Source organism: Aspergillus udagawae (genome assembly GCF_001078395.1).
Source record: "Aspergillus udagawae IFM 46973 DNA, scaffold_1, whole genome shotgun sequence".
NCBI classification, from domain to species: Eukaryota; Fungi; Ascomycota; class Eurotiomycetes; order Eurotiales; family Aspergillaceae; genus Aspergillus; species Aspergillus udagawae.
In genome coordinates this window covers 295,320-314,587 of record NW_025091264.1, presented here as the reverse complement: position 1 = coordinate 314,587, position 19,268 = coordinate 295,320, and the positions used below count along the sequence as shown (strand labels likewise).

General features: G+C 50.6%; 9 protein-coding genes across 9 annotated transcripts; 4 read left to right on the top strand and 5 right to left on the bottom strand.

Annotated features, from left to right (window-relative positions):
• Positions 1-213: 213 nt before the first annotated feature.
• On the bottom strand, positions 214-1,728 carry Aud_000089 (M20 family metallo-hydrolase; the record flags this gene model as incomplete). The annotated part of the gene is made up of 4 exons (XM_043285606.1): positions 214-283; positions 331-1,149; positions 1,202-1,519; positions 1,571-1,728. 4 exons carry the CDS (start codon positions 1,726-1,728, stop codon positions 214-216), a joined length of 1,365 nt encoding a protein of 454 aa, XP_043141541.1.
• Positions 1,729-2,125: 397 nt separating this feature from the next.
• Positions 2,126-3,264, bottom strand: Aud_000088 (sterol desaturase family protein; the record flags this gene model as incomplete). Its single annotated transcript, XM_043285605.1, has 3 exons — positions 2,126-2,403; positions 2,469-2,974; positions 3,041-3,264. 3 exons carry the CDS (start codon positions 3,262-3,264, stop codon positions 2,126-2,128), a joined length of 1,008 nt encoding a protein of 335 aa, XP_043141540.1.
• Positions 3,265-3,626: 362 nt separating this feature from the next.
• Positions 3,627-5,369, bottom strand: Aud_000087 (putative amino acid transporter; the record flags this gene model as incomplete). The annotated part of the gene is made up of 1 exon (XM_043285604.1): positions 3,627-5,369. The coding sequence occupies one exon, from the start codon at positions 5,367-5,369 to the stop codon at positions 3,627-3,629; it is 1,743 nt and encodes a 580-aa protein (XP_043141539.1).
• A 1,013-nt stretch (positions 5,370-6,382) lies between these two features.
• On the bottom strand, positions 6,383-9,210 carry Aud_000086 (uncharacterized protein; the record flags this gene model as incomplete). The annotated part of the gene is made up of 7 exons (XM_043285603.1): positions 6,383-6,638; positions 6,693-6,856; positions 6,910-7,184; positions 7,230-7,781; positions 7,832-7,900; positions 7,959-8,972; positions 9,018-9,210. 7 exons carry the CDS (start codon positions 9,208-9,210, stop codon positions 6,383-6,385), a joined length of 2,523 nt encoding a protein of 840 aa, XP_043141538.1.
• A 1,051-nt stretch (positions 9,211-10,261) lies between these two features.
• Aud_000085 (sodium:calcium antiporter) lies at positions 10,262-11,361 on the top strand (the record flags this gene model as incomplete). Its single annotated transcript, XM_043285602.1, has 2 exons — positions 10,262-10,360; positions 10,483-11,361. The coding sequence occupies 2 exons, from the start codon at positions 10,262-10,264 to the stop codon at positions 11,359-11,361; spliced, it is 978 nt and encodes a 325-aa protein (XP_043141537.1).
• Positions 11,362-11,794: 433 nt separating this feature from the next.
• Aud_000084 (phenylacetaldoxime dehydratase family protein) lies at positions 11,795-12,907 on the top strand (the record flags this gene model as incomplete). Its single annotated transcript, XM_043285601.1, has 1 exon — positions 11,795-12,907. One exon carries the CDS (start codon positions 11,795-11,797, stop codon positions 12,905-12,907), a length of 1,113 nt encoding a protein of 370 aa, XP_043141536.1.
• A 781-nt stretch (positions 12,908-13,688) lies between these two features.
• Aud_000083 (oxygenase MpaB family protein) lies at positions 13,689-14,567 on the top strand (the record flags this gene model as incomplete). Its single annotated transcript, XM_043285600.1, has 1 exon — positions 13,689-14,567. One exon carries the CDS (start codon positions 13,689-13,691, stop codon positions 14,565-14,567), a length of 879 nt encoding a protein of 292 aa, XP_043141535.1.
• A 265-nt stretch (positions 14,568-14,832) lies between these two features.
• Aud_000082 (uncharacterized protein) lies at positions 14,833-15,900 on the bottom strand (the record flags this gene model as incomplete). The annotated part of the gene is made up of 3 exons (XM_043285599.1): positions 14,833-15,464; positions 15,532-15,775; positions 15,832-15,900. 3 exons carry the CDS (start codon positions 15,898-15,900, stop codon positions 14,833-14,835), a joined length of 945 nt encoding a protein of 314 aa, XP_043141534.1.
• A 746-nt stretch (positions 15,901-16,646) lies between these two features.
• On the top strand, positions 16,647-18,165 carry Aud_000081 (NAD(P)/FAD-dependent oxidoreductase; the record flags this gene model as incomplete). The annotated part of the gene is made up of 7 exons (XM_043285598.1): positions 16,647-16,700; positions 16,758-16,802; positions 16,851-16,898; positions 16,948-17,417; positions 17,480-17,897; positions 17,959-18,032; positions 18,084-18,165. 7 exons carry the CDS (start codon positions 16,647-16,649, stop codon positions 18,163-18,165), a joined length of 1,191 nt encoding a protein of 396 aa, XP_043141533.1.
• Positions 18,166-19,268: the final 1,103 nt, after the last annotated feature.

Below are 19,268 nucleotides of genomic sequence, written 5' to 3'. Positions count from 1 at the left end.
GTACTCTGGCGCAGTCACTCTTGCCGGCCATTCTGAATATTTTGGATATGAACGCTTCTGGTTGTGTTGCTTAAAAATCACTAGGCTCTATGATAAGCAACGTACTCTTACACCATTCAGGACAGAACTTCGGACTCTACATTTGCGAGGGTATTATAATATATGAAAGTCTACTCCTCTGCAAACTGTCTTCAATTGACTCAATTCATCATTTCAAGCGTTTTGCACCTTAGCCTGGTCGTAGTGAACAACAGCCTCCAGCAGGGTTTGAGCACCCAATGCACTATCAGAGTTAGCATCCAACTATGGCCAACATGGACAACCACTTACCAGTGTTCGGGACTACAGTACTCCGTCGGATGGTGGCTGACACCATCGCGGCAGGGAACAAAAATCATAGCAGTCGGACAGTGATGGCTCGTATACACGCTATCGTGGCCAGCGCCGCTGGATATGTTCATCCACTGGTCGGGGCCAACGAGGTGGTTGGCCGCTGCCTGGATGGACTCGAGGCACCCCTGATCAAACTTCACAGCAGGAGAATCGGTGTCCAACGTCCACTCGAAGGTGACTCCTTTTCCGTCCTGAGCGGCAATGGCAGAGAAGGCCTGCAGACATTCTTCTTGCACTGCATGCACCACGCTATCCTGCGGGTGTCGAATATCAAGCGTGAAGGAAACCTCGGATGCAACCGTATTGGTGGATGCGTTAGAAGGAATCCTGAAAATCCCAGTCGAAGCAAGAGCATTGTGTTTTTGAGCGATGTCATTCGACGCGGCTATCATTCGTGAGGCTGCAAGTAGGGGATCTTGACGGGCACTCAAGGGCGTCGTGCCTGTGTGTGCATCGCGTCCCTTGACTGTAAAAGTGAACCACCTGTACCCTTGGGCACCCTGAACGACGCCGATGGAGCGTCCTGTCTCTTGTAGAATGGGGCCTTGCTCGATATGGAGCTCAAAATGCGCCGCGAGGGGAGAAGCAGTATGTGAGCACTCGATTTGGCCGAGAAAACCGTGTCTCTCGAGCTCAGATTTTAGGGTGACACTCGAGTCATGTATATCACGCAGATCCCAGGCTTTCTCGATCGGAATGGCTCCAGCCCAAACCCCAGAGGAGCACATTGACTTGGGGAATCGAGCTCCTTCTTCACTGGGAGTCAGTTAGAAAAAGTACGAGGAGAGAATTGGGAACAGGGTCGCACTTTGTCCAATTGACAATCCCGACGTCGTAGTTGGTTCGGAATCCGTTCTCTTTCATCGTTCGTAACACTTCCAGCGCTGCCATCACCCCCAGAATGCCATCGTACCGACCGCCCCGTGGCTGGGTATCAAGATGGCTTCCCATGGCGATCATGGCAGCGGATGTCTGCAATTTGCCTTTCTGGCGTGCAAACATGTTCCCCATCTGGTCTATGGACAGCGAACATCCGAGTTTTTCGACTTCTGCGGCGAACCACCGCCGCACACGCGCGTCGTTATCATCCAGCGTGAGACGAGCCATCCCAGTGTCTATCGGCTTCCTATTTGTGATGAGCTATACTCGTCGACCGGAAATCTGACAGTTCACGTACTCGCCATGGCGATGAGCAGCTCCCCACTGACATGTCTCGTGTATCGTTTCCCATAATCTGTTGGCGTTGATCTTGAGTCCTGATCCTTGACATGCCGTGGACAGCCGCCGCGATGTGCGTCTTGGGAAATGGTAGTTAGTGCGTCTGAAAGACTGCATGTTGATATCGTAACTTTTAGACAAGGAAGAGTTGATTCGTGGCCGGTCAGTTCTTCGTTTCAGTCGTTGCTTTTATTGCCCTACGCCTTCTGTAGACAGCTATGGTGGAACGATTCCGGAATACAACAGGAAGATCCACTTGTAGTGCAAGCTTTTCAAGCACACCAGCTGCCTCCTTAAATTAGAGAGAGCTTTTGTCCTTTTCTTTTTTTCTATAAGACATGTATAAAACGTACATAGAAGGCGCTGGTGGAGACATATTCAAGGGACGGCAAATTGTGGACATGGATAACAGCGCCTTCCGCCAACATCATTACACTGGGTCCGGCGGATGTCATGGGCACCACCAGACACCTGGCTTTGGTCTCTAACCCCCTCTACACAAAAGTAGATTACCTCAAGAAGATTTCTTGCTGTCTTGCTCATAACACCGATCGTCGTATCCTTCAACCTCCTTTACCAACCTCTCCATCTCCTCAACTTGCCGCTGGATCTCGGTCTGATTCAGCCGTTCTTGCTTGTTGAACAGCTCCCGATTGGGCCTGCGATAGCTCCCTCCAATGCGGTCCCAAAGCGTAGTGAACTGCCCGTAGTTGTAGTTGAAATAGTAGTGGTGAATAGTGTGGCAGGCCGATCCATTGATCACAGGTGAATCGAGAGCGTACTCTCCGTCATCTGCGCATTCATCCCAACATAAGCATTTGACTGCCTCAAAGATTATAGTATCTCGGGTGACTTACGAATCATGACCGTCCAGATGGTTACAAGAATAAACAGACCCAAATACGCCGCCTTCTGCAGTGGAAAGAGAAACGGATAGATATGGTATGGAAGACTCTGGCTCCAGCCGTCCACTGGATGAAAGGCATAGCTCGCATAGGGGGTGGAGATGATCCACCTGTGATGCGGCTTGTGCAGGCGTTTGTAGATGGCCGGATGATGGAGTCCTCGATGAATCCAGTAGATTGCAAAGTCTGTAAATGCGATAAAGAGCGGGTATTGTAGGTAGGTGTAGAGGGGGAACGGACTCTCGGTGGGAAAATCGTACAGCTTGCTGTATCCACGCACTTCGGCGAGGAAGAGAGGAGCTGTCAGGGCCGCCATCGCCGGCATTGCGCGCAACGCCTGCCCAATTTCAAGACGTATCTGATGGCGAAGGAATTTGGGGTGTTGCATCGCGCGTTTGTCAAAGACCAGAGCGAAGGAGAGAGTGGCAGTGGTCAAGTAGAGCAGAAGCCCGAAGCCCCTGGGACGATGTCAATAAGCAGGCCAGTTATGGCTCCTGGTCTGAATAAAGACAACCAAGACTAACCAGATCGTGACGAAAAGACTTAAACACTGCCGGAAGATATTGTCTCGCGACCAGCTGCTCTGCGCGGCGTACGGGGTTGGCGTGAGGCTGACATATCGATTGATATGACGGTTGTAATCATGCAGCGAGTCCTGGTCCAAAAGGTCAAATGATTTGGCGGGTAGAAGAAACGCATATAACTTGTCGAAGACAAAGGTATCCAGAACATCAAGCACGACGTCCATTATACTGGTAGTCGCCGATGCTGAGCAGAGAAAACTTCACACTAAATGAGTGTTACGGAGGATTAGTCCTTCAGATATAACATCTGATCGCCATTAGCGCAATCGGTAAGTCGGGTTCCGAGGTAGGATGAGAATCGAGCCATAGAGTGCACTGCTGCCTGCACTACAGCAGATCAAGGGCCAAACGAATGCATCGATGTTCATGTATTGGTGCATGCAATTGTCTTGTTCCGATACATCGAACCATGTTTAGTCTACGCAAAAAGAATGCAGGGCCCACTGTGAGCTCATTGTCACCAAGAGCATCAGGGCGAAAAATGTTGATTTGAGAATTCAAGTCAGCTATCTAAGCGATGCATAACTCACTGGTTCCCTTGAATCCATACTGAAACAGTAGACAACGTCGTATAAATCATGAAGACAAACCCCAGCACCACCATTGTAAGGTCGCCAAATTTAGCCAAGGGAGAGTCTGCTACCCCCTTCCAGTGCAAGTACGCTGGATAGATGTAGACCAGAGGAACACAAGCAAACGAGCCGATCAACGAAACAAACTTGTCCAAGTCAGCAGCTCCGACGGCCGACATCACGGCGCAAGCCAGCACGATCAACGATCGGAAGATGTTCTTTTTCCATTTGATCGAAGGGTCTCGCTTGCCCGACACCTGACCGAACAGTTTGCCCTCCATGATCCGAACGGCGGGGAACAGCTGTACCGGAACACCGATCAAGATCGCCATCGAGTAGAGGAACTGCATAGCATTCACAAACTTGTCCCCCTGGGGAAGATTGTTGATGACTTCGATCTTCGTGTCGGAACCAAACGCGCCGTAGGAAAGAGCGCCGACGGCCGTGAAAAGCACAGTGATGATGATCATGACAGTATAGAGGAGCCTATCGAATTTCTCCGGGTGTTTCATGGACGATTGAATGGGGAGAATCAGACCGATTCCTTCGAAAGTGAAGATGCAGGAACCGATGGTCAAGGTAAATGACTTGGGATTGAACAGTTGAACTGACGATTCCAACCCGTGTCGGGACGCAATGGTCGCAATATCGTAGTAATAGATGTAGGCAAGACCCATAAGGATGAAAACATCCGCGAGGAGCGCCGCTGGTCCCAGTTTGGAGATGTTTCGGATGAATGCCAGCGGCACAAGAACCGCTAATTGGAGTGCGATCAGGATGTTGGTGGACAGAACGTTTTCGGAGTTTTTAGATACAGCTGACAGGAACGCTCGAACGTTGTCCGCGGTGAAGATGATACCTGTGCAGACAAAGCCAAGCTGGGAAATTGTGATGGATCCCAGAATGAGCCATCGGAATCGAGGTCCTGCTATACGCTCACCGATATCACCATAACCGCCCCCATGTCCTTTGCGACACTCCAGCAGAAGATGGAAGCAGAGACTTGTGACCGCCGCGACCGTGACCAGAGCGACCGATGAGAAGAGAATGCCACCGTTGAGAAAGGCCTTGGGCAGGAAGATAATTCCCGTCCCGATGAACGCTTTCAGTAGCGTGAAAAATGTCTTGACCTGAGACGCGTCCCCAGGGCGAGGTGCTCGAGTTGTTCTCCGCCGGCCCAGCAGCGGTCTTCGCTCAGGCTCATGCTCGAGATCTTCCGTTGCAATCGCAGACTCATCCTCTGTCTCCGCTAAATCCTCTCCGGCGAAACTGCCATACAGGTCGAGAAAATCCAGGAACGAGCGAGCGACCAGTGCATCGCTGGCCCAACCCTTTTTCTGTTGTACAAAGTGCCGACGAAAGCTGCCAGGTTCCATGGCAGCCACGCCTTCTTCTATCGCATCATCGGGAGGTCGGACGGGATAGGAGAAGCTGGCGGCTCGTCTTTCCTGTAGAGATTGTTTGGCCTTGGCCTCGAGCCGGTAGAGATCGCGATGGACATCCCCACCCAGAAGCTTCAGCGACGACTGTTGCTCGGGAGTGTCTGAACTGGAGGATGCCTCAGCTGCAGCACGGGCCTGAAGGGGAGATTCTTCATGAAGCGAGCCGGTGAATTGGGGATGAAGATGCTGTGATAGAATCTCAGCCTCTCGCTGGTCATCTCGGACGTGGGGCAACGACACGGATGGGTCTGCCATTGTTAGCGGAAAGAGGATGAAATATTGCTGTCAAATTAAGATCAGGTGCGATAGAGGAGAAATTAGGGAATATCCTGAATTTCGAGCGGCAAGACAAAGAGCCTCATTGTGCAGAGGAGTCGATGGAAAAAAGGAGATGCAACGTGCCAAAATGAAGTCATTCCATTTGACACTGGGGCAGCAACTTGTTGGATCTTGCTATGCCTTGTTTGAGGCGGAGAAAGAGAGGGAGAGAGACGGAGGAATGGAGAAAAGATCCACCGGAATCTCGATGGTTCTGCGGCCATCCGTGCTGACTCAGCTGCATAGCACAAGTTGCACACTTTGAGCATAAATGCGGGGAAACGAGAAAGACACTCAATCTGATCGGGAATTGATGAATGGTGAGGTCATCGGTCCGATGATGGTCCTTTTGTAAGGCTGTCCGTATACCACAGAGGTATTCGGACCAGCATTGTACCACTCTTCATCTGGATATTTGAATGAGTATATGATTGTCTTAACGGATCATGTCTGAAACTGCCAAGCTACACGACACTTCGCAGTCCTCGAGCCGGCGTCGGTCCCAGTCCCCCGCAGATCAGGAGACGCACCAGGAGGGAGATGGGCCTGCGAAATGGGAAAAACTAGGGGATCAGACGTGTGTTCACCCTGTATGCTTCCAAGTATAGCAGTGGCGGTGTCTAACTGCCATCAGCACTAGCAACACGGAGCTCTCCGACTTTCTGTTGCGAGTCTCTGCGATAAATGGCCTCGATTCTACTCGCTACATTGGTGGAAAGAATCGGAAAGGCTCCTAAACCAGTCACTGCTGAGATATCCATCCAGGCATTCATTGAATAGATGGGAAGTAATTGCGTTCGTTGCTTTGTATCACACATATTGGGACCTTAATTTTGTGGCGTGTCTCAACAGATATATAATCAAGGTGAACTAGTGGCGCAAGAGGACAAATCTCAAGACAAATATATATCTTATCAACATATGTCCCCATAGACCTGGCACATTAATCCTTACAACGGCCATACTTCCTTGCAATGAGACTCGGGATTGCTCGCAAGCTTGGCCACTTCATCCTTCGTGGCTTGATCGAGATCTCCGAATCCAGCTTGACCCTGGAGCCAGCTGGCATAGTCTTGGAGTCGGTCCCGAGCATTGCGAAATCCACCCCTGTACTTCTCCTCGAAAAACTTGGCGTGGGCCGTCTTGAGGGTCTCATTCTTGAGGGGACTTGGAAGATAGATGTTGACATCCTGCTGCATCTTGTCTCTGCTAAACGGTCAACGTGGAGCTAACAAGGAGGAGATTGCAGAGAAGACTGACAAAAGACTTTCTATGGCCGCGACGGTGGCCTTCATCCGAGTCCGAATTTCCCCATAATTCATATACTGACAGACGGTGACGATGCGTCCGAGAGAGCACACTCGCTGGTTGGTATTCTTCTCAGACGTCTTGAACTTGGCATCGATATCATTACCGGCGAACATCTGGCTGCGAGTCAGTCATTACCGCATTTGCGGTCGATATCCATGAAGCTCACAGTATATTTCATGCCATTTTGTCTGTTGGGAAAAATCGCCATGAGCGTAGACGCCGTATGGACGGTACCCAGATTCTGCATCAACGCCTCCGAGTAGTTGAACGCGACAGTAGGATTGGGTGTGCTGATATCGCGTTGGATGCCAAAACTGTTCATCGCTCCCTTGCATTTGGTGTTGTCCTGGACGGTCGGATCCTCGATCGTCGCTGGATAATAGTTCTTAACCAAGTAGTCAATAAAGTCACGGACCCAGTTGCCCTCATAAATATGTTCCGCTGCATTTGTCAGTGTGTCTCTGTGCATCAGGTCAGGGCACTTACAGGCCCATCCTTGTCTTGTCACGCCAGCCCGGTCATCCTTGGGAACCTCCTTGATATTCCAGGTGCTAGCAGGGCATTGGTTCTGCGGGCTATTACTGCAAGTCATTCCTGGCTGGATGATAGGGACAGCAAGGTTGTTCCTCAGCCGTGAGGGGCGCTGATACTTTTGCACCCAGATCTGTCTCGTGCGGCCTTCGTCGCATGCGAGGTAATATGGATCCCGACCCAGGTAAAAGGCGCTGTCTGCATCCCGTCTGGAGAGCGCGACTGAGCTTGATGTATCTCTCCGAAGGATGCCCGCAGCCACCCCATCGTCGGGATCCAGAGGGTCTGACTGAGGAATGCAGGTACCGGGGGACTCTTCTCCCGCAGCCAGACAGAGCTCGGGGAACGTGTACAGTGTCGGCGTCTCGTACAGAGTCACGTCCAGAAACACGTCCCGTTCACCCTTCACCTCTGTGTAGCCCTGCAGCCCCAGACTGGCACCCAGCGTGGCATCCAGCTTGACTCCGTACGGTTTGTTGGGATCATTGGCGCAGAAGCCGGCTACGTCTGATGACAGAGTCAGTATTCGAAGAGATCTGGGTCAGATAGAAGCTTACTGTATCCCGCGGACGCAGTCACTGTAATATCGGGGACTTTGATGCCCACTTCGACGTTCAGCCCATTATCTGGAACATTTGTCAGCTGCACCATGCATCAAGTCCAAGAAAGAAGGGCGCTGGATACCGAAGACTTCGATGCTGGCCGCCACCGCAACTTCCGTGTAGAGCTTTGCTCTCGCATGAATTTGGGCCTCGACCTCGATAGGCTTGGTTTGGATTTCTGGAATCCATCCGGAGATGGTCACCGGGTTCTTGCTGGCCAAATCAACCTTGGCCACCGAGCTATCGGGCACCCTGGCTGAGATTCCTGTAGTGACAGATGCCTCGCCTCCAATGTATTCAATAGTGTAACCTGCATTGATCTTGACATTGGGTCCGAACGTCAACACCCCCGGAACCCGCCAGCCACTGGGTAATGGCAGCTCCACCAGCGTCCACTCCTTACCTGGAGCGGGGAGGCCATCAAAATCAACCTCACCTTTGAACTCCAAGCTCAGGTCCAGATTCGCCGCAATGTTACGAGGTGTAGCGGACAGTTCGAACTTCTCCAACCCACCAAACAGACTCGCTTCGACATGGCCGGCGAACGCGAGAGTGCCTGTGGTGCCGCAGTTGACGCAGTTGATGGCGAGACTGGCATCCACGAACGGGGTGTTCATGGTCCAGTTAACAATCTCAGTGGGAAAAGAGGAGCTGAGATCCAGGGTAAAGGCCTTGTTCAGGCTGACATCTAAGAACCGCTTGTCCTTAGTGCCCTGATGGCCGAGGACGATATCTCCAAAATCAAGAACAGTCGTGTTAGATACCTTCTGCCATGTACTCTTGGTCGCTGCCAGTTTGGCCGTCGAGCCCTTGTCATCAAAAACAGCGTTTCTGACCACCCAGGGGTCTCGCTCGCGGGGAGTACCGCATCCCTCCCAGCTGGAGACCATTATAAAACTGCGCATGTCGTTATAATTAACCCACTGCCATGCGAACTTGGCAGCAAGATAGAAGAGCCGGTTTTTGAACTTGAGGGTCATCCCATCGGTGCAGCTGACCGAGTCCAAGGCAAAGGAAATCTTGTCCATGTCCAGGATGCGTTCATCCTGTCTGGACCAAACAACCATGCTCACTGCAGTGACTTTGGTGTTCAATTCTGGCAAGGTCAGTCCGCAGTTCAAAACGGTGGTCTACTAAATACCATTGCCAGAAGTCCACATGAACTGCTCATGGTCCTGGAGTGCCACACTTCCAGCGGGATCATCTCTCTTGTGCAAAGCATCCCGGTCCCAAGCATGTCGAGGAAGAGGCTGCAGGTCAATCAGGTGGTTGTCAACAGCAATGACAGCGCTGAAGAGCCATAATAGGGCAAATGAGACAAGGAAGCGCCTCATTTCTGCTGGAATAGGCAATTGAAATTCGAGTTGAGCTGCTGTTGGTCTTGTGTTTCCAGACAGAGGAGCAAGAGGCTTTATATACAACTATCGAGCCCCCCCCCCCCAACCTCTACGATTGAGTACATGCGAGGGATCTTTTACAATGATACTCAAGGCTCGCATTATGCTTCTTGAGGGAGCTACTCCGGTCGAAATCCAGAGTCTGAGGCCATGCATATACGAATTCTGGCACACCGAGTCGTCAAGAAGTTGTATCTGCCAGCCAATGCCTGCCATCGTTCTGAGATGCCCAGCATGGCTATTTTAACCAATCTCTTCAGGGAGGCCAATTCACAACGTATAGAGGCCTCGCTGGTAGTTCACAAACCCCAGAGAACACATTATCACATACTTAGACTCTCTGGGCACGGCAGAATACGAGTTCTTACAGTAAGCCAGGGCACCGTAGCATTGCTGTAATTTCAGCGCCATCGGGCAATGGTCTGTATGTCTTGGCCCTCGTATATCTGAATCTGCACTCAGGGCATGATTTGTGCGTGATGGATGGCACAAGCTGGGTCGATGGACGACTGGATGTGATGGAAGGCATTAGGATGTTGGAGTCGTGGACTCGGCCATCGTCCGGGATTATCAGGACCACTGGCCAGACCATCGCCAGCTGCATCGGTGCCGCCTGATTCATCACCTGCAGATACGATCTGACAGGGGTACAAAGGCTAATGTTATTGAATAGATGCGACCAACCCCGCATTCTGCTATTTCCCCGCGGCACACACAAGCCAATGCCGATCTGCATATCGAGTTTACTAGTCGATGTGAATCAGTCAATGCAACCCTGTCTTTAGCTTAACTGATCATGACTCAGGATGGTCCTAGAAAGATGAAGACCGGGCCAGTATATAGTAGCATCGCTGGTGGATAAATGCACCGCCGCACGGAAAAACTTTAATAGCCTCCTATTTCGGGCAGGTTTCCCTCATTTCTCTTTCGACCAAAAAGATGCTATAGTTAGTTACTTGTCCAGCTTAGTCAGGGTGGGTACGATGAAATGGATTTGGACAGCCTCATTTTCAATATAGGCGTCTTTATCGCTGGTATCTTTGTCCTTGATTATGGCGCCGACACGTTCATTGATCACACCGTCATCGTGGGCCGTTCCTTGGGGGTTTCGCAGACAATTATTGCCTTGCTGACGGCAGGAGCGGAGTATGAAGAGGCAAGTCAACTTTGTATTTCAGTTCTTCCTATGCAAACTGACGGTTCGATTAGCTCGCCGTGGTGATTGCTGCCATTCTGCAACGTCGCACTCCCCTGGCCTTGGGCAACCTCATGGGCTCGAGCATCTCCAACGTCCTGGGCGCGTTTTCACTCGGTCTATTGTTCCATCCGACTCATATTGACTTTGACCGGAGTGCCAAATTATATGCCGCAGTGCTTCTCGCAATTACGACGCTGTTCGTGGTGCTGGCCTTCTTCAACCAGCTGAACGAAATCGTCGGGGGCTTTCTGATCGCTTTGTTTGGCATCTATGTTATGTCAATCCTCTATGCCATCTACAAAGGAGTCGCAACGGCACCCGAGCTCTCGGACAGCGACAGTGAGGCAGGGCCGACCGATCATGTGGTGGATTCAGCGACTGAAGCGACCCCCTTGATTGAGTCTCAGTCAGACCAAATCCTAGAACGGTCGACTAGGAGCCTTCTGTACCACATCACCAAGCTATGCTTTGGCCTCATCACTCTATCACTAGCTGGGTATCTTCTGTCGCATAGTGCCGTGAGCATCGCCGATTCCTTGCACCTCTCCGGAACTGTCTTTGGTCTGACCATTTTGTCTTTCGCCACCACCTTGCCTGAGAAGCTGATTGCAGTCCTCAGCGGGTCTCGCGGTCATGTCAACATCATGGCGGCCACTACTGCAGGAAGCAATATCTTCCTCTTGACCCTCTGTGCCGGCGTGGTGGCGCTCGCTGGTAATACAAGGAATCAATCAGACACGTTTGTCCTTTTCGATCTAATCACTGTGTGGGTGTCATCCTTGGGCTTCTTCTTAGTGGTTATCCTTGGCCTGGGGAGGATAGCCGGTGTGATATTCCTTGCTGCATATCTGGCATTTTTAGCGCTTGAGTTTACTGTGTACAAAAGATGAATATTACTTACACCATTACCATAAATCCCGGCTGTCGAAGGAGACAAAGGTAGGCCCCTTGGATAGAATACCTTATCTGTTCCTAGGGAGATGCGTCTCTCTTTTTCTTTTATCCATTACGGTCGTGTTTAGACCCCGGTCATTGAATGCGATTGAAAATCTATGACCTGAATGGACTAGAAAAATGACAAATCCTGGATCGATGAATACAGGCCACATGCATAAAATAATGCGATCGTAGTTGACCAATTACTATAAGCGAGGACTGTTTACACGGTAAGCTCGACATAGAGACCTCCGATCAAAGCGGGGTTATACGATGCTATCCGAGGTAAGTAATCTTCTCTTGTGAGACCGCAATGCCCTTTTCCTTGTGCTTTTGCACTTGTCTTTGAAGGAGAAACATGGTACAACTTCATATCCGCACACCGCAATGAGCTGCACAAGACGAGTCTTCCCACTTCAGCAGCCCAAGGGGCATCGTCCGCCCGTTCCGAGATGGATGGCTCAATTCCCGGCTGATATAGACCGTGTCTTCACCGCATACATTGGGGTGCAACGACTTGAGGCCCAAACCGATGAGAGTTCACTGACTGAGAGCGTTAACGCGGCGGTCGAAAGCATACAGCGATGGATGGTGGAGGATGCATCCAGCGCACCTGCATCGATCGAACAATTTCAGGTTCTTGACGGCGATGATGTACCCAATTCCACAGTTTGGGTGTGCTACTGGAATGATGCGAGCAAGTATGAGGACAGTATACGACGCTTGAGCCTTGTGGACATCCACCAGCAATTAAACCCTCCCCATCGACAGTCTGTTGGCTTGTGGTGTGAGCGATTTTCCAGCCATCTGTCGCGAGTCGAAACCAACTATTCAGGCCTCGACTATCTGCCGGGACTGGCGCGCTTGCCCGGAGTATCGACTGTGGAACATACGTTGACTGCATATTGGGGGGCTGCTCGCGATCGAATCCCTGCCTCGGCCACAGATCAGTTCGCCGAGAACGAAGAACCTGAAAAGACACAGGTGCCAGCAGCGACTACCTCGCACCGCGAGACGCAAAATTATCATGCAGTAGGCACGAATCCGGACAACCTCGTCCACATCCGCTCGGGTCAATTCTGGGCCAACTGCGAAGAAAACGAAGCCAGAGCATACGAGGAGACGCTGGAGCCTACTCTGCGATCTGGATTGGCGTATCTATGGGATAATCCCCAGAAGAGTGGCGCTATGGGGTTACGGTATCTCTGCAATCGCCCACTCGCGTCTCTGGCACCGGAGAAGACGCGTGAGACTAAAGAGTCTTGCGTGGCCGGATTTTTTCGTAACCTTGCAGACCTCGAACACTGGGCCAAGTCACATCCCTCCCACTTGGCTATCTATACTGGAGCCATAAGACATGCAAAGAAGTTCGGAGACCAGCGCAAGTTCCGCACCTGGCACGAAGTTTCAGTACTGAAACGTGGTGAGGCACATTTCGAGTACGTCAACTGCACGAGGAGAACAGGTGTGGGATGCCACTCGAATATTTATAGCTCCTAAAGTTTTGAGTTCATCCAGCATCATATCACTCGCTATCCATCTGCAAGCACTGATTGGCCGAGAAAATACGGACCTTACTTTAAAGATCTACACCAAGTCTGTTGCCAGATGGCGCCACTGACTGAACGTTTGCATTGGCAAGTCGCTGGGTCATTTTCTGTCGTATGGACTCCTCAATGACTCTCTCCCTGATACAGTAGCCCTCACAGGTGCATGTACCTCTACGAAACACTATTTTGGTCCCCTTAAGGTCACAATATAAATGTGTATAAGCAACTGATAGAGTCTCCGCAACGAAGACTGACACATGTCAAATGGCATTTCATCCAGGTCGCAAACCCTGCTGACCTCGATGGAGCAGGGGTCTTGCTGGAACCAGGTCATTTAGAGCTCCCCTACTCCATTCAGTCGATAGTGAATTACTATTTGCTGTTGGGCTTGTTCTTTTTCCTCCAAACCATCGGTTCTTTGCACCTGACAGGCCTCCGTGGTCTTCATATGCCTTTTCACATGCACAACCCCGCCTTATCCGATTGAGGACTAAATGATGGACGAGGAGAATCGGCATTTCTCGAAGATATAATTGGCAGACCCCAGAATGTCATATTTGGCCTTTTGGAGTGCTGATCGCATTTCCGGTCTAGTATCAGATGCGCTGAATACATATCCCCGGATTCCCTTCCTCGGTCTGGCTATCTCTTTCATACCCTAGTCAATATCATATAACAACATCGCACTATTGACACACTACAAGTTCAGGTGCATTTCCTGATACGAAGTCATGGCTCGGGTCCAGGAGGGAACTGCTCAGCTCACAGAGGCGGCGCAGTCGTTTGAATCTCTACACATCTACGACACGATTGCCGAACCCACAGACCTGAAGACGTTCCTGATGGAAGATATCTATCTCCTCGGTGGCCAGTTCGCTATCCTTTGTCAGTTTGCCCATCCTGCCCTGGCCAAAGGTAGCTACGACCATTCCAGCTTCGCCACTCGCATCCCCAACCGTCTCCGGAATACAGCCCGTTTTATCAATGCAGCCGTCTTTGGCACTCGGCAGGAGAAGGCCGCTATCTTCTCCGTCATCCATCGCTATCATGCCCGAGTCAAGTCAGAAGACTACGATGCAAATGATCCGGAGCTGCACAAGTGGACCGCTGCTACCCTGTTCGTCGCCATCGTAGTCGTCCACGAGACCTTCTTTGGAGAGCTGCCCCGACACAAGCTGGAAGCACTTTACGAACAATCTGCGGTATTTGCCACTTCCCTGCGGATGCCTCCCGAGATGTGGCCAGCCACGCTTGACAAATTCTGGGAGTACTGGAACCACAATATCGAGACATTGGAGGTCACCGATATGGCACGGAAACTGAGTCGCGATCTCCTCTATCCGGTCCATCTCCCTCTGTGGATGAGGGTCATGGCCCCACTGTCGCGCCTCTTGACTATGCATTTCCTCCCGGAAAGACTGGCCAAGGAGTACGATCTGCAACCGACTGTATTGAGCCGGCTCCAGTTTCAGGCCACTGTTCGTGTCATGCGCGTTGCATACCCCAGCATACCGCAACACCTGCGACAGACACTACATAGGCAGTACATGGAAGATCTCGGGAAGGCAGTGGACAGGATCAAGCAGACTGGACACTGGGCGGGAGTATAGCAAGTATGGGATTGGAGAATTCAAGGACTATTATTGAATAATACTTTCCCGAGTTATCAGATAGGCTATAGTAAAGGGACACAACTCCATTATTCTCTCGATTATAGACCTATCTCCCTTTACACCTCCTGCATTGGATGGATTTTCATAAAACTCTGAGTGTAGTAACCTGTATATCGTAGAGAACAGAGACAGAGGTATATTCAGTCCGTTTCCGTCAAGTTTTTATGACCTTCCTTAGAACCCTATTAATACAGATCCAGACTCAATAGCCCTTTCCAAGCTGTACATCGTCGCCACCACCATACCACAGACGGCCTCTGCGAATGATCAAGCCCTTCTCCTGGCCAACCAGCCACTCTCCGCCAGCCTTGATTGTTCCATTCTCACTAGGCCAATATTCGTCCTGCAGCTTTTGATTAATTTCGTCAATCTTATCAATCAGCTCTTTGACCTTCAAAGGGTCAACCTGTCCCTCTGCCACTGCATCTCCTGGTTTGACGAAGCCGTCCTGAGTGACGAACCGAGCAATGGTGAGATGGGCTGAAGGAACAATGTACCGGGACGCGACCGGGATGCCAGCCGCCCGAACCATGTCGAATATATCACGACGAAGATGATGATAGCTGTAGGTCTCATCTTCGGTACTGCATTGCACATCTGAAGCGTCTCCAGCGGCTGGGACAAAGGTCAGTGCCATGGCTGCAGAATCAAAGCCCACCATGGGCTTTACAAGGCGCGTTCGATGGGCGAACGCATAGTCTGCAATATCTGACGTGGTCACGCCCTGTGATGACTGCAGAGTATTTACGAGACTCTCAATCTGCTCTTCGGTCAAAGAATGGGCTACTTCCAGTACTGTTGTATGTAGATTCTCGGAGGGCATAAACCAGAGGGCTGTGAGAATATGGTGAGCGCCTTGTCTCCTGGCCGCGAGAAAGTGTTGCGAAGTGTAGGGACTCACTCGGTGCAACGCTTCTGAGTTCGCTTTGCACGAACTTTATCAGATCACGAATTGGAGAAGACGGCCGGGCCCAGATGACCAGGCAGTTACGAGGATCAATAAATCCCTCTTCCTTTGCAGGGCCGTCAAGGCGCATTAAAATCTCGTCGAGATTCCAGCCTGCGAAGTCTGGTGCCAGGATCTTCGCAGCTTGCTGTGCATTTCGATTTACTCGGTGAGTCTCGTAGTGGGACTGCAATTGAGCCTGACAGAGAGGCTTAACGTGGGACTCTCTTCCGAAACTCTTTGAATAGTACTCACCGCATCATTATTCGTCTCAGTAATTAAAGTCTGGAACGGATTGTCCTGCGATATCGGAAACGTGGACATTTTATGACAATTTGGAAGGTAATGCAGGCATAAGATGCCAATACTGAGAACGGAACTACTCTATACAGAAATAATGGCAGAGTAGGATGATTTGAAGTGAGTCATATTGAAACTGTGGCTGGGGTCAGCCGCATGGTACAATCCCACCTGTCTAGCCTGGCACTTGCGACACGACGAAGACGGATGAAACGACCTAAATGCCAAAGCAGTAAGACGTATAATACCATGAAAAGTCAGACTGCTAAGGGTAGGGTTAGAATCGATAGGGAACACATTTTATATACAGGTCATACTGAGGCTGGAGCTATAAGAAGCATATTAGGAAAAAATCCCAGAGAGAGCAAAACCATCCACGATGGGAATTTATAGCATAGCCTTGCAGTCTTACTACTTTATAAAACTCATCACGTAGATGTGGCCGGAGCAACAGCTGTTGATGTGTGGCTTGCCGGATAAGAATTTAAGCAGCCCGGCTCGGCGTTTTCGGACCTGATGCCTAATGGAGTAGGACAGTTCAAAGCTCGGAGATATGATGCTCGGGAACAGGCAACTACCAGGCAGAAGTGGGAGGATCTGATAACGCTTATCAATCAGTTCATGCCTCTGCCCTGTTGATCCGGGTGTGTATCCGATCCTCCAATGCCGATATATAAATGCACATCCCCGGCGTCGGGGGCCATGTCCTCATTTTCTTCATTCTCTGCTTTACACACTAATTCCTAAGACTTCAAAGAACATCAATCAACATGGCAGCACCTCTGAAGAATATCATTGTCGTGGGAGGATCATATGTTGGAAGAGTACGCTTTTTCACCAAGTGACGCAGAATGGATTGCATACTGACAAGTTGCGTTAAGGCCACTGCCCAAGAGCTGGCACGAGTCGTCCCAGAAACACATCGGGTACTTATACTCCATTGCGGCCTGGATACACATGTTAATTCTCTACAGGTCCTCCTGATTGAACCGCATAGCCATTTTCACCATCTCTTTGCTTTTGTAAGGGTTCTTCTTTCATATCTCGATGTCGCTAACCTGTTCATCTCAGCCACGTTTTGCCATTGTACCCGGTCAAGAACATAAAGCTTTCATCCCGTACACCGGAATCTTCTCCGCTGTTCCCCGTCCGTCCACACATGCAGTGGTCCAAGCGAGAGTACTTTCAGTAAACCCACGATTTGTGACGCTGGATCGCCAGTGGCAGGATTCCAAACAGATCCCCTACGAGTATCTAGCCATTGCCACTGGAACTCGGCTCGCTCAGCCGGCGGGCATGAAAGATGACGACAAGGTGTCCTCCGTGGAGTACTTACGAAACCACCAGGCCGATATCAAGCGGGCCAAGTCGATACTGATTGTCGGTGGAGGCGCTGTCGGCGTACAGATGGCGACAGACCTCAAGGAGTACTATCCCGATAAAGAGGTCACTCTTGTACAGTCTCGGGCACGAGTCATGCCTCTATTCCATGAGCAGTTGCACGAGCTGATCGAAAAGCGATTCGACGAGCTCGGGGTCAGGTATGTTTACATGGTCGTCTTACCCAGCACTGAACTTTGACTGACGAGTTCAATTCCTGTAGACTTATTGTCAACGCTCGCGTCAGCGTACCTGTAGAAGGATTCCCGACCGATAGAAAGCCATTTGACGTGCAGCTTAGCAACGGCGGCAGGGTTTCGACGGAATTCGTCATTCTCGCAACGGGCCAACGGCCTAATAATGACCTTTTGACCAGTTTGACCCCTTCCAGATCTGGATCGTTGATCAATCCGGATAACGGGTTCATTCGGGTTCGGCCTACTTTGCAACTACAAGATGAAAACTTTCCGAATATCTTTGCTGTCGGTGACATTGCCGACACTGGTGCGCAAAAGGCCGCTCGGCCAGGATCCGTGCAGGCCGGCGTGGTCGCCAGGAATATCCAAGCGTTGATTGAAGGACGGAGAGCGGAGGAAGAGTTCGCACCGCCGCCTGCAGCCATTCACCTCACCCTTGGCATGGTAAGTTCCATACTCGAAAATACGAAAAAGATGAGGGTTGGCTGAAGCTCACTGGCACCAGAAATTGAATGTCATATTCCGCAACCCGAACACTGCAGAAGGACAGGCCGAACCCTGGATAAATGAGAAGACCGAGTAAGTTGCATTCATGACTGTTGCGGAATTGATACTGATCGATATGTATAGTGGCCGAGAGGATATGGGAGTAGAAGGCTGGTGGGAGAGGCTGGGGATTCAGGTTGAGAACCCTCGCTCGTACCACCTGTAGTAGTCATGCCATACGATGATACCCAATAGACAATCCATCCGAATGCTCTTTGATTGACTTCTATCCCCCGAGGTTGCCACTACCAATAGCTTTTGTCTAGTAGACCTACCCTCTACATGTACAGAGAATGCCAGTTCCAAGTCACCTGGCTGGTCATTCTCAGCCTGCTGGAAGATGGCAAACAGTGGTTCAGAGTCGGCATTCCCATGACAAGCCATGACCACTGGCATCGGATATCACCTTGTCAGCTCTTGTTGGAGAGGTACATGATTGCACATAGTGCCAATCAGGATTCATAGACTTTCTCGCTGTTCTGTGTAGCAGCGGGAGCATGTGCCTTCCAATATTCAGGTTCGCCGCGGCCACAACTATTACACTTGACCGGAGGATTGGGATTGCACGCAGAGGTAAAGCCTCGTGCGAGACGTTTCTAAAGACTCCCTCGAGACAATGGTATGCGGACTGGGTGTTGATGTTGCACCCGTTCCGGGCGGCAAATTTCTCAGCCATGAGTGAACCGGTCGCAAAGGTAATAAAGGAGATTCGTGGTGATCTGCATGATGCGTCCCTAAGCACAATTGAAATAGAGTTGATGTTAGTCACAGAAACGTTTCCCCAGACGATGGATGGACAAGGTGTTACGTGTGCGCTGGGGAAGAACCAAGTTAATTTCCCCTCAATGTGGGGTTACTCTTTCTGACAAATATTCAAGATGCTTCACTTGGACAACTGAGACGGTTCATCGTGTCGGACAGGGCATTACTTGTAGAAGATGAGGACTTGTTGGAAAGCGAATTGATCATTGTTGTCCATCCCTTGCTGAGGCTGATGAATCATACCTCTAAACAATTGTCCACTGACTGTCGAGACGAGACCACGTGATAGCACCAGGGAGGGTTTGGCTGCCTTATCGCATAGGTGTCAACAAGAGCCTCAGGTATCTAGACTAAAGGATACTGGCGATAATATCCAGGTCTTATCTCCTTTCACAGATAGCACAAGTGGCTGAGATAGTCGATACCTTATCCATCTCATCTGTTGCTGTAGCGACGCTTATCAGTGATTGGACTCCCCCTGCTAGCAATGCCCCACACACGACAGCC